Source organism: Pterocles gutturalis, unplaced genomic scaffold, assembly GCF_000699245.1.
Source record: "Pterocles gutturalis isolate BGI_N339 unplaced genomic scaffold, ASM69924v1 scaffold30302, whole genome shotgun sequence".
Taxonomy (NCBI): Eukaryota; Metazoa; Chordata; class Aves; order Pterocliformes; family Pteroclidae; genus Pterocles; species Pterocles gutturalis.
This window is the reverse complement of record NW_010108861.1, coordinates 434-17,332: the sequence shown is the minus strand read 5'-3', so window position 1 is coordinate 17,332 and position 16,899 is coordinate 434. Positions and strand designations below refer to the sequence as shown.

The 16,899-nt window shown below is 38.9% G+C and overlaps 1 protein-coding gene across 1 annotated transcript; it reads right to left on the bottom strand.

Moving 5' to 3' along the window:
• Nucleotides 1–1,290: 1,290 nt before the first annotated feature.
• On the bottom strand, nt 1,291–16,678 carry LOC104460550 (A disintegrin and metalloproteinase with thrombospondin motifs 18-like; the record flags this gene model as incomplete). Its single annotated transcript, XM_010072784.1, has 7 exons — nt 1,291–1,811; nt 5,483–5,630; nt 7,064–7,276; nt 7,654–7,845; nt 10,175–10,379; nt 14,854–14,980; nt 16,537–16,678. Coding segments are annotated over 7 exons (1,143 nt in total), but the record flags the coding sequence as incomplete, so codon positions are not given.
• Between the last annotated feature and the right edge of the window lie 221 nt (nt 16,679–16,899).

Sequence of the window (16,899 nt, the reverse complement as noted above, 5' to 3'; positions counted from 1 at the left end):
AATAAAAAGGACACAATTATAAAAGCAAAACAAAAACAACCTTGTAGTTTTCCTAGAAAAAAGATTATAATTACACATGTCCAATATCAAGACAGAGCGGTGTAGGTTGAGATATGTTTCCAATCATCATTTCTTAAAGTATCATAGAAGACATGTTTTTAATTTAAATTGTTGCAAAAGGAACTGCTAATTTTAAGTGACCACTGTCTGGCATTAGTGCTGAGCTGGCTAATCTTATGCTGAAATGATACTTTAAAAAAAACAGTAAAAATGAACTACATTCATCAAACGAACTTGTGGGATTGGGTGGAATTAGATAAATATGTCCCTCGTAGGCACTCCCCAGAAAATTACAGTAGAACACAGCTCTGTCTCAGAATGGGTTTGGCAAATAGGTTGGGTATTTTTTCAATGCAGAAACTTCTAAAATTGTACCAGCTGATATAGTGTCACCGAATATCTTGATACTGAATGATTACAAATATCATTAGGCTTAAATTTCTTTTGTTTACTGGTAGATTCTGAACTAAATAAAAGTATTAGGAGAATGTATAAAAATAGAATTGACTTTTATTTGGTTAGAGTAAATCATCCACTTATCTTTTTCTTTTTTTTTTTTTTTCATATAACCTGTGTGAATAAATAACTACTTAGAGAAGTTTAGCATGAATTAATGGACTGTAATATTCTTGTTATTTCATTTGGGTAATGGATGAATCAAAATTTGCAGAGATTTGAGATTAAAAGTAAGACATTCTTCAGTATCTTGGCATTCAAATAACCTAGCTTCTGAAAAAAAACTACTTTAAAATATTAAGTTTAAATTTTAAAATTACATATCTAATGAGCTTAGAACGTTGAAATCATAACCACTGAGCTCAGTAAATCTGAGTTCCTTGAGTTAGTCGAAATATGAAATTCTATTTTACTTGTAACACAGCGATATTAAAAGTCCAAATATTCTAATGCTGAATATTTCTAGGAATACATTTCAAGTTACTAGTTAACCACCTCTGAGTTTCTACACAAAGCAGAAAATGAATTCTTCAAAACAATAAAAACATTAGCATGATGCAAAACTTGCTTTTCCAGCAGCAAGTCTAATAGAGAAGCACCATATATCTTTGTAGTGCACTATTTACTTCTTGTGGTCACACGTGACACTGCGTTCTCCAAACAACAGCCATTTGAATGTCTTTCTGTGAAAGTGGCAGTAAACAGCTTCCTTACCCTGGGACGATAGTATCATAAAAAAATATGAAAGGAAACACTTTTGATAGTGCGATCTGTCATGCTGCCGTGCTGTAACCTTCCTCCTCGAGCTCCCAATCTCTTTTGCTTTGCATTCTGGTAAATTAGACAGAAAAGGCTTTCTTGCCTTAATTTCTTCCTCATAACGTAGGACAGTGCAAAATGACACTTTTAAAGAACTGCCCCTTGAGTCTCAGTGTTCAAGTGATCCATAGTACCCTGTACTTTAGTGAGGTCAGTTAATAAAGGAAAAAAAAAAAGAAACAAACATTCCTTTTTTTCATCATATCCAACAATTACTGTACCTCAGACATTCCCTTAGAAAAAATGTCTCTTCCCTCCGTGGTTTATGTGGCACCATGTCTTGCCTCAAAGCAAAGTTAATTCCAGCATAAATTGAAGCAGAGAATCCTGTCACTGAAGGGTTCAGATAACATGCTGCTATCAGTTCTTCTTTGTGCATGATTTACAGCATTGCTTGCCATAAAATTTGTGGTTACAGACACCATGCTGGGGTACCAGATGACACCAAGTGAAGAAATCCACACAAGAAGGATCATCTGAAGGAGAGAAATCCAAGCAATATGGTAAGCCTGTGTTTTAGCAAGCCTACAAGTCAGGCAATAGTTCCGTGCACTTGTACGCGTTTGGTAATATCATAAAAACAATGGGTGACTCGGTTCAAAGAAGAACCATGAACTAGTTTTCATCTCAAAAATACTAGTTTCTCTTTTAATTTGTTAAGAGATGTTTTATTTGTTACAAAATCAGATTTGTTAATTTGATAAAGATAGAGCTAATATAGCAGGAGGGTCAGAGGCGACAGGAATTAAAAAATTTAGAGCACACTTTGAAGTTCAGGAAAACAGAAAGTTCCACTGTAGTGGATAAAAAAAGTCCTCTGTGTACTTGTACAGATGAGCCTGCTCCACACCTGATGCTGATCGCTTATTGCCTTCAGCATCAGGTGGAGTTTACCTGCACCTCAGAGTAGTGTCAGCGTTGAGTGTATGTGCATGAGCACACAAAATGCCCACAAACCTGAGTGCCCGGCCCCTGCTCTCTGCACGTGTGCTCAAAGTGCCCTGCTACGTGTTTGTGATCCAACATTTCCTAGAGGCTTTATTTCTCTCCATTTGACTATGCAGGGAGCCTATGAGATCTCTTTTCAGACACTTTAGTTAGGTGGCATGAATCAGGCTCTCGGGACTTTGACCATGCCATGCTGCTGAAATCTTAGTTAACTGCAATGGGAAAAGAGACAGGCTGACCATGCTCAGCTCTGAAAAGCCCAGCTTTTGATTGCAAATACAAATAAACCATATTTTTCAATTAAGATTTTATTTCGCTTAAATTTATGTACAGACGATTTATACACAGAGTCTGGTCACTTTAAAAACATTTCATAGCTGCTCCTTTCTACAGTTTTGTACTGGATGCTTTATGTTTCTTTAAAAGACCAGAGTGATGATTCATATGGATGATTTATAAACAAATTCACCATGTCTGAGAGAGCAGTAAGACACTTAAATGAGGTTTAGCAAAATTTATAGCTAAACTAAAATCTCCTGTGAGCATGGGAAAAGATTCCATTCGACTCTCAGAACTACTGTTTACATGGTCAATAAAAGGAATTTATAAGGAGACAGTGAAGAAAAATCTAGCCACCGTTGTCTGCCTTCTCGCATCAGCTAAGCTGAGTCACAGAAGATAAATGCTCCCTCGCATAGCACAGACAACTTCTCCATATTCTCTGTGCCAGGAGTCACCTCTATCTCTCTATAGGAACTTCTTTTGATTAGCCACCACTTTGCTTTTTTTTTTTTATTCCCTTTTATATGATGGCAAAGGTGATTTTGTATACCTTTATCGCCCTCAAACTTATTGAATGGGTGAGAAAATATAATTTAATACTATTTTAAAAGATGCCATTTTACTCCTCAGTTTTTAAAAACATAAGCCTGTTTGTAAATGCTAGTGTTATGTAAAGAAAAGACTGTCCTTGAACAAGCAGTTGTCCAGGAACTAGGAAGTTTGGTACTGAGTGGCCTTCCCACTCCCTAGCGTTGTCTTCTGTTCTTAATTAAGTGTCAGTAGGGATGAAACTGGGAGTTCAGCACCAACTTTCTCATTACTTCACCTACTGTCCACCAGACAGAATTTGCTGCTGGGAGGACCCAAAGCAGACAACAGATGAAAAACATGCACAGCACTAAGTGAGTAAAGCTGTTCTGATGAAGTCAGGAAGAAGCTCGTCTGCCACAGAAGGCTAAATTTTCAAAAATTACAAATTACTGTTTAAAAAAAAATCATAAGCACCAAGGAGGCCGTGTTAATAAATCTTTATGACCTTTTGAAGATTAGAGTGCAATGCAAACATTACAGAGGTATGGCTGAAAACTTTACTCTTGGGACCTAACCCAAAGACCATTGGAATGAACACAAAGACTCCCACAGACTTCAGTGGATGTGGATCAGGCTGGCAGTTCGTTATTTCTATTTACTCAAGTATTTATGTTTAAATTTTTGTTAATTTTAAGCAGTTGGATTTAGTAGGAGTTATGGTGACCGTAACTGCATCTAACAGAGGGATGGAAGTGACCCAGTTTGTCTAGGGAAGTGTGTAAACTCTCCCTGAAACATTAATTTCTTGACTGTGATCAGTGAGCTGGAGCTGCATGGCTGATAATAGAGACTGATTAGCTTAAATGTGATTCCAGCACAGCTGGTTCCCTCTTTTTGCTGGTTTAGACAGAAAGTTAGAGAGCAGTGAAGAGATAATTGATCTCTAGAGCCTGACGACCCAGTTACAATAAAGGGGAAAGGGCTCCTGCAGATGTGAGGAGAGAGAGAAGCAGGCCAAGGCCCAAATTAATAACAGACATTACTCCAGACATGAAAAATAGCAGAGGAAAGCAGGGGTGAAAGAAAAGTGCTTGCTATGTCGTGACAGAAAAAGGATGTAAAACAAAAACTCTGAAGTACAGCAGAACTTTTTAGCAAGGTTAGTTTGAAGTGTTTAGAACATTTACTTACAAAACCAGCAGAACTATTTACTTATCCCTTTCAGGACCATTTAATCTATACATTCTTGTTTGGATTCAGGTCCCCCGATGTATCAGTTTGAGACCCTGTGTGTCTGGAGTTGATGCAGTAGAATGCTCTGTTTAGGTATCACTGGGGTTTACAGGGTTTCTGTGCACAGTGAACGCCAGGAGTCGGTACAGATGAGCGGGGTGCTTGGCTAATGTCAGTTTACATGATGCAGAGCCGGAGCTTGACCTTTGCTCCCAGCTCTATTACCACTTTCTCTTGCAATCCAGCCTAGGTTTTATAGAGGCGACTTTCAGCTCCCAGTTTTAAAATGGCAACAAGACAGTTAATGTACGGTATGTTGAAAGTCAATCTTTAAAGTGGTTTAGCATACCTAGGTAACTAGTGTTAGATGGGAGAAACCTGGACCTCCATGAGCTTCTTTCCCACAGTTAAGAAGGCAGCACAAACTGTAACCAGCTTGTAAGCAAATATAGGGGATGGGGCTAACACATGGCTCTCTTTCTGTGGTGGTTCTGAGAGAATTCCCCTTCCATCACTCAGAGTAACACAAAACCTCTCACTCCTCCTGCTCCTCTAGAATTGCAAAACACATGGAAGAGGTGGCGAGGGATACAGTAGACATACAAGTGGGGGCAGAGCTTAATTTTGTGTTTCCTGACTGCACGCCATACACTGATCAGAAGCAGTAAGAAGAGAAGTACATTCTGGACAAAGCATTTTTGGACTCCCAGGATGTGGGTGCAATCTGAATCTTGGGGAGACTTCAAAAGACTAAAAATAAATGGCTAATTCTTATTGCTTAGTTCAATAGTTGTTATTTCTAGTCTTAAAACAGTACCAGCATAGGATGCTTCGGTATTATTCAACAAGATAGTATAAAGATGCAGCTCAGAACCAAATAGCACAACTTTTTGATGCACTTTTTTTTTAACATATTCCTGTTTTTAAAATCTCCTGTGTCAGTTACACTCTCAAGTCTGCTTCGAAGGGTTCACTCTGAGAAGTGCTGTAGTATCAGAGTAACTGTACAGCAGGAAAGTCTGTGAAAAAAATAATTTATGAAGGAACATGCCAAAGACTAATCTCCAGTGGGTGGAACTGGAAAAGGTGAGTTTTGCTGGATATGGAGTTCTAAGTGACCAACCCTGCTGCAGCATGCAGAGCTGAGTTTTACCTCTTTTCACAGGGACTGGGCAGAAGTTCGTATTGCAGGCTCTCAGGACTGCTGGTTTCTGATGGGGCAAGCACCCAGAAGCTGGTCTTCCTTGGCGCAGGCACTGTACGGTCCGGGTTTGCACTCCCCCTCCACACGTCACTGTGCACTGTAGAGAGGAAACAAGTAAAAGCCATCTTTCGTTACAGAGACTCTCTGGGAGCCCATGAAAGCCAAAGGAGTAACTTTCCAAGGGCTTTGGTTGAGACTTTCAAAGAGAGAGAGGTCAGGATCGGATGTGTTGCTGTTCAGCAACCCCCATCAGGACCAACTTTCCAAAGATGTGTGCATCTGCTCTCCCTTCCCAAAGTTTGGTTATTTAAGGACTCGGCTGAAAGTTTGGTTCCCTACTTAAGCATCGAGACAGAAACTGAGCATTTCAGAAAACCTGTTCCTAATTGTCTGCACTGATTTCTTTTGAACTCTGAGCCTCTGGGCCTAATCCTGCTGTCTGAACAGAGATAAAAGTCCCCTTGGAACCATAATTATGGCAGTATCTGGGGAAAAACACAATGCGTTTGCAGGAAGATCTATGAAGTATTTTTAAATTAATAAGCCTTTTACTTGTATGTGTTTCATGAAAAGTTGTCTTTGAGATAAATGCGATCATTTTCATCTGATTACAATTGCCAGGCATACATTGTTTCATGTAAATGTTATTAAATGAGTGTGTGTCTCATTGATATGTGACTCATAAAGTAGATAAGTTCCAGAAATACAGAAGCTTGTTTGCAAGAATGTAGAAACAAATACAGACTGATCCAGTAATTAATCATAGTATTTAGGGAATTCCAGGCAATCTCTGCAGATGCTCAGATACATTGTACATATAGATATGTAATAGTTCAACTGCAGTGCAGTTTGGAGATGATTGAGAAGAAAGCGTTGGAAAATGAGTGTGGAATGTAGTGCCTCTCAAGCGTGCCTAACATTTTTAGGTGACATTCTTCAGTTTCAGGACAAAGACATGAGCTGTACCAAAGTCCATGATGGATGTGGACCAGCTGCATCATGATTCAGTGGCTGAGTGGTCCCTTTTTTAGGGAATGGCTACGTGCAGGAGACACCTGTGGATTGTTCACACTGGAGATATCTCCTCCATAGAGTCGGACGTTTGACTACAGCACAATGTAAGACGGGAGCTAGCTTTCGTCTAGGCAGCCTGGACTCCCATTGCTGTAGTCACAGGGGCCTGGTCTTCAGCATTTCAGGCCTCCCAGGTGTTTGTGCCCCTCCAGCTAGCCTCCATTCTGTGGTGTATGATACTGTGGCTTTTCTAGGTGTGGTGCTCTCTAAGCCCAGCACTGCAACCTCACTTTCTAAAGACGGTGGATACACTGTCCAAGAGCCAGCACTCACATTGCAGTTGTTTTGTTCTTTAATGCCCTGTAGTGAAAAGCACTAGGGAATGCTACTTGAGCTACTGTGTAGAGAAACTTGCTCCTTTTGTAGACTCCATAAAAGCCAAGACATGACATAGTGCTGGAGAAGGCGGTGCTAGCTGGGACAGGGGAAAGAGGCAAGAAAGTTTCTCATTCCTACCTGCTGCCAGGGTGAGGAATACCAGCCAGACACCATGTTATACACCATCTGCGATGGACAGGCTCCTTTGTTACAAGCTTCTTCCAGGTTGGTGTTTGGTTTCTTGATGTTTCTACATCTCCTCTGAGGAAAGGTGATCAATTTCCCATGGATGCTTTTCTCACCGCATTTTAGTTCTCGCTTTTGTACGCCTGGGCCACAGGAGGCTGAGCACTGCAAAGGCAAAACACACCTTTTAAATCTATAGGAACACGTTCAGATAAAGGAGAATGTGCTATGTGCAAGAGACCCCAAATTATGTGAAACTACAAAAGCATTATGTAACTAAAACCACAAAGACCATGTTCCATAATGTGTAAACTGAAATATGAATCCAGGTCAGTGAAAGTCCTGGAAAACAAAGACATCAGGGTACGTCTAACTACATCTGGATGTAAGGAACTGTGTTTTTATAGTGGCTTGCCTACAACACCTGATTTTCAAATGACAGCTCAGCTTTCTTTCCCCTCCATAGTTTGTGCGTGTCCCCAAGTCAATGTTTCCCAGAGCATCAAAGGACGGCCGCGAGCCATGTAACTGCACAACTTTACCTCACTCCAAGAAGAAATCACCCACTGGAGTCGGTCATTTTTGGGGCAGCGTCCTAGTACACAGGTCTGCTGGGATTCAGGTTTATGGTCCTTGCTGCACATACTTTCAGGCAAGATTTTAACCTTGGGAGAACCTGTACTTTTGCAGTAGACATCCCGTTTCTTAACACCTCTCCCACAAGTCTTGGAGCACTGTGATGGAAAGAAATATTCATTTGAACTAGAGGAAATGAAAACTGGCGTCATTTATATTTTACAGCAGAGCATAGAAACCATGGCTAATGTGCTGTGTAGCTGCCATTATAATATAAGTAAACTTGAAGTGCTGTTGGTAAATAAGTAACAGTAACATCTGTATGTAACTTTGAAAAATTGTTCTAAGTGCTTTCTTAATGTAAACTATGAACTCTTACAGCCCCCATGTAGGACAGATAAGTAATATCTCTCTTCCGTAGATGAGGAAAGTTGGATTTGTGAGCAAAGTGTTTTTTTTTTCCCTGGACAGCATATTTGAAAGCTGGTTCTAACCTCCCATCTCAAAATCTCCCCCGGCAAAATGTTCTCAGCTATTTGTTACTTTGTCTTCACCCAGGCCTAGAGGGATGAGTTAGAGGCAGAGAAAACTACCCTGGGAATCTCTACATAACTCCTTCACCAAATGAATCTCACTACAAGACAGAATCTGATACAGACAATGGTTAAGAAGTTTGACCAAAGATATTTTAATTGTCAAGATTACAACTGAAGCTTAGGACAAGTCACCAGTGAATAAATATGCTCTGAACCGTGGTTCAATTGAACATTCTCTATGTTTCATTGCCTTAGCATCCGGCAAAATGCATGAATGAGCCATTTCTGATGAAATGAAGAAATACATGTCCCTGAAACAATGGTGCGGGCTTTCTGCCTTGTTGCATCCTTTTCTAATTGTTCTTTTTCCTAATAATGAAGGGGCACATTCCAAGGTAGAATCCTGCACTATCCATGTTCAATCACAAATGTTTTTAAAAGATTTCATGAAAGCATAGTTGTTGCGAGGACGCAACAGAAGTATCTGCATGATGAAAATCTGTGGTTTTAATCTTTCCCCCAAACAAAAAAACTCCTTTCCTTTATGATTACTCAGAATTGTGTAGAGAGGCAGGGAATTTTGCATTTTTTCCCTTTTTTTTTTTTTCTCCATTTTTTACTTTGAGCCTTAGATATAACAGCTTTCAGCTGAATCTTAAAATCTTCACTAACTTGTTCAATAGGCCCATTCACTACATTCCAGCAGGACTTGTGAACCTAATTTTCATAGGCTTATTTGAAAATCCCAACTTGAATTGCACACCTCCTAAAGAGGAGGAAAATGGATTTTTTTTAATTGTTGGGGATTTTTTATTTTAGAGGAAAGCAAGTTTGAAAGTGTGAATGTGTTTGAAGACTTTGTTCTTCCTTTTTAAGTATCTAATCATCATACCTGGGTTTTATAATCTCCTCCCACACTAAGTTTTCCTTCACAAGACACTCGAAGAAAAAGTTTCTTTTTGGGTGTTAAAACTGTTACGATGGACTATTGAGTAGTTGCTGGTCTGTCACAGTACATTTCAGTGCACTCCCCTGGAGAGGCAGCCTGCGCTTCTCAGCTGGGAATGCTTAGGTCTTGAACACCTAAAGAGTAACAGTACCAAGAAGTGTACACAGAAGTGATGGATTTTTCAGTAAATTTAAATCCACCTTGAATCTCACTAAATGAAGATGGAAAAATAAAAATAATGTAGCTTCTTTTGATATAAGTATACTGTCAGCTCTCAAATCCCAGCTTTCCCAGTACTTCATTTATCCTTACATTAACAGTTCATACCAGCATCAATAGTAGTGAAAGAAAGAGCAGAGATGAGTTTTGTGTAAGCACATGTGTGTTTTTTAACTCAGGCTGGTTTAATGTCAGGCAGTTCACAGGTTTGTGAAGCAGAGTGTGTACACACAGGAATCTGCCTGAGGGCCTCTTACCCCTCATGGCAATTAACTGCTGCTGTACTCTACCTGCAGTAGAACAGTTAATCTAACAAAGGCAAAGCTACAAAAGTGATTAGCGAATGTGTAAATCACAAATTTATCAACCCACAGTTCACATATGTGTATGCGTTAATATGCAATCTAACCCCAAATATTTCTTCATTCCTTGACTTCCTGTCATATCCGGGAAAAGCTAATATTGCTCTGGGAAGTAATCTCAGAGGGGGGATAACGGCTTTGAAGAATTCGTAGCGCCTTGTTATTAAACTAGCAAAAATTACCCATCTATTTTTATGTACCAAACAGGACACCACCGGTTCCACTTCTGGCAAGCCCTCCTGTCTGAGCACTTAGGAAGGCTAGTTAAATTATATATAATTTACATCTTATCTTCATGAATAGACCCACTTGCAAAATACTCATCTTCACAAAGTTTGCACTATTCTCCTTTTTGAGCAGGGTTTTGGGCAATATTTTCATTATGCCAGCAGACAAAAATGTAAGTTTTTCTTGAAATTACCTGAGACCATAGGCCAGGGCTCCATTCAGGTGGGCAGTCCTGACTGTTGCACATCTGCACCTGCGTAGGGGTGCTGACAGGACACAGGGAATGGGCCACCACCTCCTCTCTGTGGAAAGCCCTTTTCTGGACACACTGAAGCAGACGACTTTGCTGCCCTCCTCCACAAGATTTGCTGCATGCACTCCATTCACCTGTTGACCAGCTTCAGGGAGAAAATGTATGTTAGAAACGCAGGAGTCCAATTAGTTTTGTAAAATCAGTACATATGAGCCACCTATCAAATGTGAATTTTTCAGGGATTCTGCTTCGCCTGCTCTCCTGATATACTGATATCTGTTCAATCAAAAAGCCTTACTTATATAATCTATCTTCAAAGCATGGAACATTTTGGTAGGGATGAAATATGTCACACAACTAGAAAAACTGGTATTAGTTATTTACATTTCTCATCTACCAGAACCAACTTGCCTGCAAATCCAACCTGGAATCTGGAATTCCACAGGAACTGAGAGAGATGCTGCCATTGAGGCTGGTGGAGTATCTGTAAGATCTGTCTGGCTAACAGATCACCACATCTATGCTTTTAATTGAAAAAAAAAATCTCTCTAAAACAGGAAAAGAAAAATGTTTTCTAAGGAAATGGCAGGATGAGCACTTTTGTCACTTTAGCTGCTGAAGAGACCTCCAAATAGACTGACAGCCCCAAGGCCAAAGGAACAAGCCAAATAGATGGAGAGAGTTCTGTAAATCGATGAGATTCAATTATTGGAAAGTTCTGCCCTTTGTTGTTACGTTTTTTTTCCTTTTTACATCTCGTTTGGAAGACAGGGCAGAGGACCAAGATTCTCCTCAGCTGACATAAGGGAAAAGCTGGGATGGCAGGGAAAGAAAGGAGCCAGTTTCGCTGAGCATGTACCCCCCCAGTGCATTTGTGCAGAGATGCACTCACACAGGGCAACAGATGTTGGCACGGTGCTGTCCAGTGGTATTTATGTGAAACCTGACTGGCTTCTATTTACAAAAAAGAACTTGCTTCCTAAAATCAGCAGTCCTGTCATTAGTGTCTGGAGGATTTAAATGTCCTCAGACTAAGGAATTTGGCAGACAGATGATGTGGAATCTAAATAAAACAGAGGAAATTAACAAGCAAATGCTGTTGGACAAATCTATACTCCAGTCAGATGCATGCTTCACTTACACATCATGTCACTGAAGTTACAAAAAGTCTGAAGAATTACTGCTAATTGCTTAGGATAAGTTGTTTTGAAGTGTCCATAGTTGCTCAGTATTTCTGTTATGGAAGCACTGAGCGGGTCCCCAGCCTTTTTGGAAACACTTTGCAAACATACAACCACGTGTCTTTGTCCTCGAGGGCTTACAATGTAAGACTATACAAAAACTAGATAGGAAAGCAGAAGTGAAGAAACAAAGGAAATGATGAGTGACTAAATGATTACTCAAGTTGAGAACTCTTATTCAAAGACCCAGCACTGAATTTAAACTAAAGGTTTTAAAACAGAAGTTTTACAAATTTTTAATAATTTATGCCACAGAAAAGGCTGTCGTCTCAAATCCAGCTGCTTGGTCTGTGCTACTTCCATGGTTTCTCACAGCACCAGCCCTGGGACCACTGGAGTAGCTACTTACATACAGTTTTAATGACAAGAAAGCTTTTCTTTTTTTCTTTTCTTACTGTGTGAAAGATGAACAGCATCCCATTTGCCTGTCTGTTCACATCTGCCTGAAAACAAAGCTAATTTTAATTTGTAAAAAAATTATAAAAAGCCTATTTTAGAAAAATTCCTTTGGGAACAGAAGAAATCCCAACTCTCAGTCTAATAACTTCACTGACTGCCAAAAGTAGTGGGAAATATAAAAAGCACTAATTTAAGGACAAAGAAATATTAATGTGAAAAGTCAGTAGTTATGCAATTCCAGAACACGTCAGAAGTTTCCTTTTTGTCTGATTTATGAATATTTGGACTATTGCAATACAAACTTCTGGATAGAAGTCATAGTTTTAATCCATTTTACAACTTTTAATTAGTTTTCCTTGATGTTTCTGACAACAGTAGTTGGTAGAGCAACCAAAAGTGTTCATTTTAAGAGCTTATTCACCCTAAGTGCCCAAAAAGTTCCCCTCTTCACAGAGGAGAGGGCAATAAACCCACTTTAATGTCCTCTAGTAAACTGCCATTTTCCAAGATTATCTGGGCTGTGATCCAAGAGTATCTTTCATTAGCTCAAATAACTAAATAATTATGACCAGATTTGGCAGCTCTGAAATCCAACAACAACAGTGTGCAGTACTGATGCCTTTCTGCATTCTTACTGCTGGGACAGTAGTTTGTTCATACCCAGACTCGTCAGTCTTTGTTCTTATGCACTAATTATTCCTCACTGACCTTTATAAGTCTGGAGCCTCTTTTATGTCACAAAACTGACACGCTTGAATCTCTTCTATTATTGACCTCCTTCCCTTGCCTATTATACCTACCATATTTGGTTTTGCTTCATTTGCTGGCTGTTAAGCATTCTTTGTTTCCTCCATGGTATTTATTAATGCTACATTTTTTTATGTTGGCAGTCTGAGTTTTACGGGAACTATTACATGCCGTGACTTTCTGGGCAGATTCCTCAACAGAGATATTCTGGCATCGTTTCACTTAGCTGGCAGTCTGTTAATTTAAGACATGGTCCTACATGTAGATCCTCCATATATTAATATATCCTAAGGATTTTAAAAATAATTAATTACTGTTTTGAATTGTTTTTCCCTAAAGGTGGCTTGGGGCTTTTATGGTTTTTCTTTTTGTATTCTTTAGGGTTAAAGTAATTAACTGTGTTTTAAAGTAGTAAATCTAAGAATATCAGAGCAATTTCAGCATGAAAACATTGTGCTGCATGTCAAAATGGATACTCAGTGATATCAGTGGACATTTAAAATACATCAGGATCTCTGGTTAAAAGAAATTAAATTTCGTGTTTAGTCAATAGAAATGAATATGATTTTGGTGAAGCTTCATTGCATAATGATGCCGCATCAAAATGGAGGTAAGCACAAACAGCTTAAAAAGACTCCTGGGAACATCATAGACCTGAATTTCTGTATACATGATACTGAGTTCACTGGATAAAAATAGTTCTGGCAGAACATAAGTCACATATGAACAGATTGTGTTTGGCTACAAAGAGTATATAAAATTGGTATTGAGAAAATCGTGTGGCTAAACGCAACCTAAAGAAACTGCTGAAGCAGGAACATGGGGCTCTCCTGTCACATGTTACCATTATTTAAACCTTATCTCTATCGTTTTGTGGTCACAGTGTATAATTTGCCATTTGGATTTTGTGTACTCTGCTGTAATCTTTAAATTTTGCAGGAAATTCCAAACTATTACTGGACTGGTTTTTAGTACGTTCAACATATTGCAAACTATGGATTTTTAACTAAAAACAAAGCCACTGCAGAACATACACATCTTTTTGCTTTGCCCCATCATTCTCTTCTGGATTGAGGGAGATGGGGAATGCTTCCTATTAGACTTAATGAAATGTGTTATTCTATGCAGTATGGGAGCAGACCTGGCCAATTGCTTTTACCGCTCATTGCTTTTATCGCCACAGAGTAAGAACAGCAGATGACACCAGGTCTAGAGCTTTCCTCCATTTCCTCTGTCTTCTGCTGCCTGTGTGCTTCAATGCTTCTTCAACTGCCTTTATTTCCCACTGAAACACTCTTAATTTTTTCAGCATATTGCTTTACAAAATCTTCTGTTCTGGAAGTCAAAATATCTTAATTTTTAAAATTAAAATAATGCTAAGGTTGCAAAGTCAGGAATCCAAAAGTGAAAAAAAGGTAGAAGAAAGATGATTAATGTGTCCTTAAATCTACCCATTTATATCTTAAGCCACACAATACTCTGTTTAATTGTATGAGCACACTTTTTTTTTTTCCAAAGGACCCCAACCACAGCTACTATAAATCAGTGTAACTCCCTTGTTTTTAAAGGAGCTCTGTTGATTTAGACCAGCTGGATTCTAAATGCTTATCTATATGTCAGTGTCTTCCTTTGCATCTCACCTTTCTTAGGTCTTTTAGAAAATAAGATTGTTTACATAGACGATGTCTTCATATTTATTTTTGTGGGCACCAGGAGCATTGCTGACGATTTATTTGGTTTAGATAGTCCTCTGTTTGGTATCATAATACTCTGTGGGACATTCTGTCCAAAAATCACTAATTACACTTCACAAGATTCTTTTAACCTAATCTAATATGTGGAATCTGAGTCATGAGGCCAGGCTTCCACACGGGGAGTAGCACTTTACTCAGGAAATGGCATTATTGATTCAAGGTGAGTAAAGGTGGCAGAACAGGCCTCTAAGTAACTTAGATTTACTCAGTGTCACATAGCTAACCCCAGCATGGTGACAGCCGCAAGCAATCCTCAGGAGGTCTTGCTTACCAGCATTAGAAATACCGCCTCTGTTATTATCATTGGGCAGAAGCCTACACAACTAACATTTTTAAACAATGACTGGCTTACATTACAGAATAAAAGTGGGTTCATCTAGCAGGCTATAGGATTCTGTGTGCCTATGGGAGAGGACATTTTTGTGGTAAACTCAGTCAGAAGGCACAGCAAAAAGGTACAAAAATCAAGAGAACTTACTATGCTGGGCAGGGACTGGTATTGCAGAGTTTGGTTTCAGTTAAAGGCTTCATCCTTGGGCCACAGAAGGAGGAATTAACTCGTGTACGATGATCTTCTAAACAAATTGCTTTTGCTGTAATGTGTCCTATGGAAGTATTAGAAAAAAATACATTAAAATAAACATTTACTCAAACTACAAGAGAAAAAGTAGCAGGGAAGAATTTTAACTAAACAAGTCCAAGCTCATCCTTGGTACCATTCCACTGACTTGAACTAAATAAAATAGGATTTAATTTGGCAACATGTTATGAACATTAATTTCCTTCTCTGTAACACAGGTACTATTGAAGTCAGATGAAACATTTTAGTTATAAACACCACATTTGCAGAATCCTCCCCCAGCAAAAATTAGTAATTCTTCAATCCTAATTCCCTGCAGAAACTAGCAGTGCTTGCTTGGAGCTCTCCTCAGATGCTTTCAAACTGCAACAAAACATTTTGCAACTTTTTACAGTAAATCTTTACAGACTTCAGAATTCTGCAGTTTCCTGTACCTCAAGTCTATCTAGTGTCAATATCAGGGCAGGGTACAGAGAAGATTACAAAGGCCTCTAGAAGTGAAGCGATTTTATAAATTTACCCTGTAACTGAGATGTATCATTCACCTCACACATGGTTCACAGGGCACAGAAAGTCAAATTTGGAAACACAGTTGTTTCCATCATCCTTATATCCATGCTGCAACCTTCATTTGTTTCAAAGGGAAGCAAGAAAAATACAGTTGTTGTACTTTATGTCTGCAGTGCTCCTGGTGGGTCTTTCTTCCATAAACAGTCCACTGAGATGCAGTGAAGCCTTAACAACACACTAGCAAGATATTCCTGAATTTCACCTGGACGTTTTTTGCCAATACAGGAGCATAGCATGGCATTTTCTTGGTCACCCAAGTCCTATTCTTTGGTACTAAAGACAACTGCATCATATAGTCTTATTTATATGACCCAGTTCCAATTTCAAAGCCACTAAAACTGTAATCCTCAATTCTTTTTGCCTGACTTCCCACAGGCCAGTCTTCTGCTTTCACTGCATCCCAGAATTACTTTCACTAACAGAACATCCAGGATTTAGAGAAGCAAAGAGATGACCTGCACAAAGCAAATACTTAGAGGAATATGGTAATAAGAAATCCGTAGCTTAGAATTTCGGGCTCTGACCTGGCAGAACTCTAATACTTGTAGATAAACAGTGAGAAGATCAGGGTGCAACTGTCAGTAAAGGTCTTGATAATATTTTAATCTTCAATTACTCTCTACAGATAAGATAAACTTTACTCATTATTTGGTATATTTCTATGTTCCCAAATTACAACAACATCAAAGAACATATTTAATTTGCACATTACTTCAACAGCAAGATATCAAATGCATATGGATTGGCCTAAAGAAAAAAAGACTGAGTCACTGTAAGTGACATGAAGTGAGACTGGAATTTTTTTGTTTTGTTTTGTTTTTTACTGTAAGGGAAGTATGAAGGTACTTCATCTATGTTACAAGTTGTCACATAAAAAAAATAAGGACCAGGTGTTCAGTGTAACTCCCTGTATGTACTGATACATGTTTGCAAAATTAAAGGCAGCTGAAATGTTTGAGATGCTTTAAAAAAATGAAAAAGAAGAGGAACAGCAATTAGAAAGTTACCTACCACCACCACAAGTAGCTGAGCACTCAGACTGTACCGTCACCCAGGAGTAGCTATGTTTTTTGACAGATGCCTTGTTTTCATTGTTGGTTTTGGAAAACGTATATTCCCAAGCAATCCCAGGATTTTTGCCTTGTAACAGGATCTATAGAGGCGTATTTGGGGGTTGTTTAAAGAAAAAAGGAGGGGAGGAAGGTAAAAAAAAGAAAAGGGTTCTGTCATTCTGAAGAAAGATGAACGAAATATGATACACACATATTTATACACACACGTTTGTGAAAGAATTTTCAGGAGACGTAATTTTTTAATAAACTAAAACCCATCAAAGTAATTCCTAAACAGCAAAGCATTTGCTTGGACTAACAC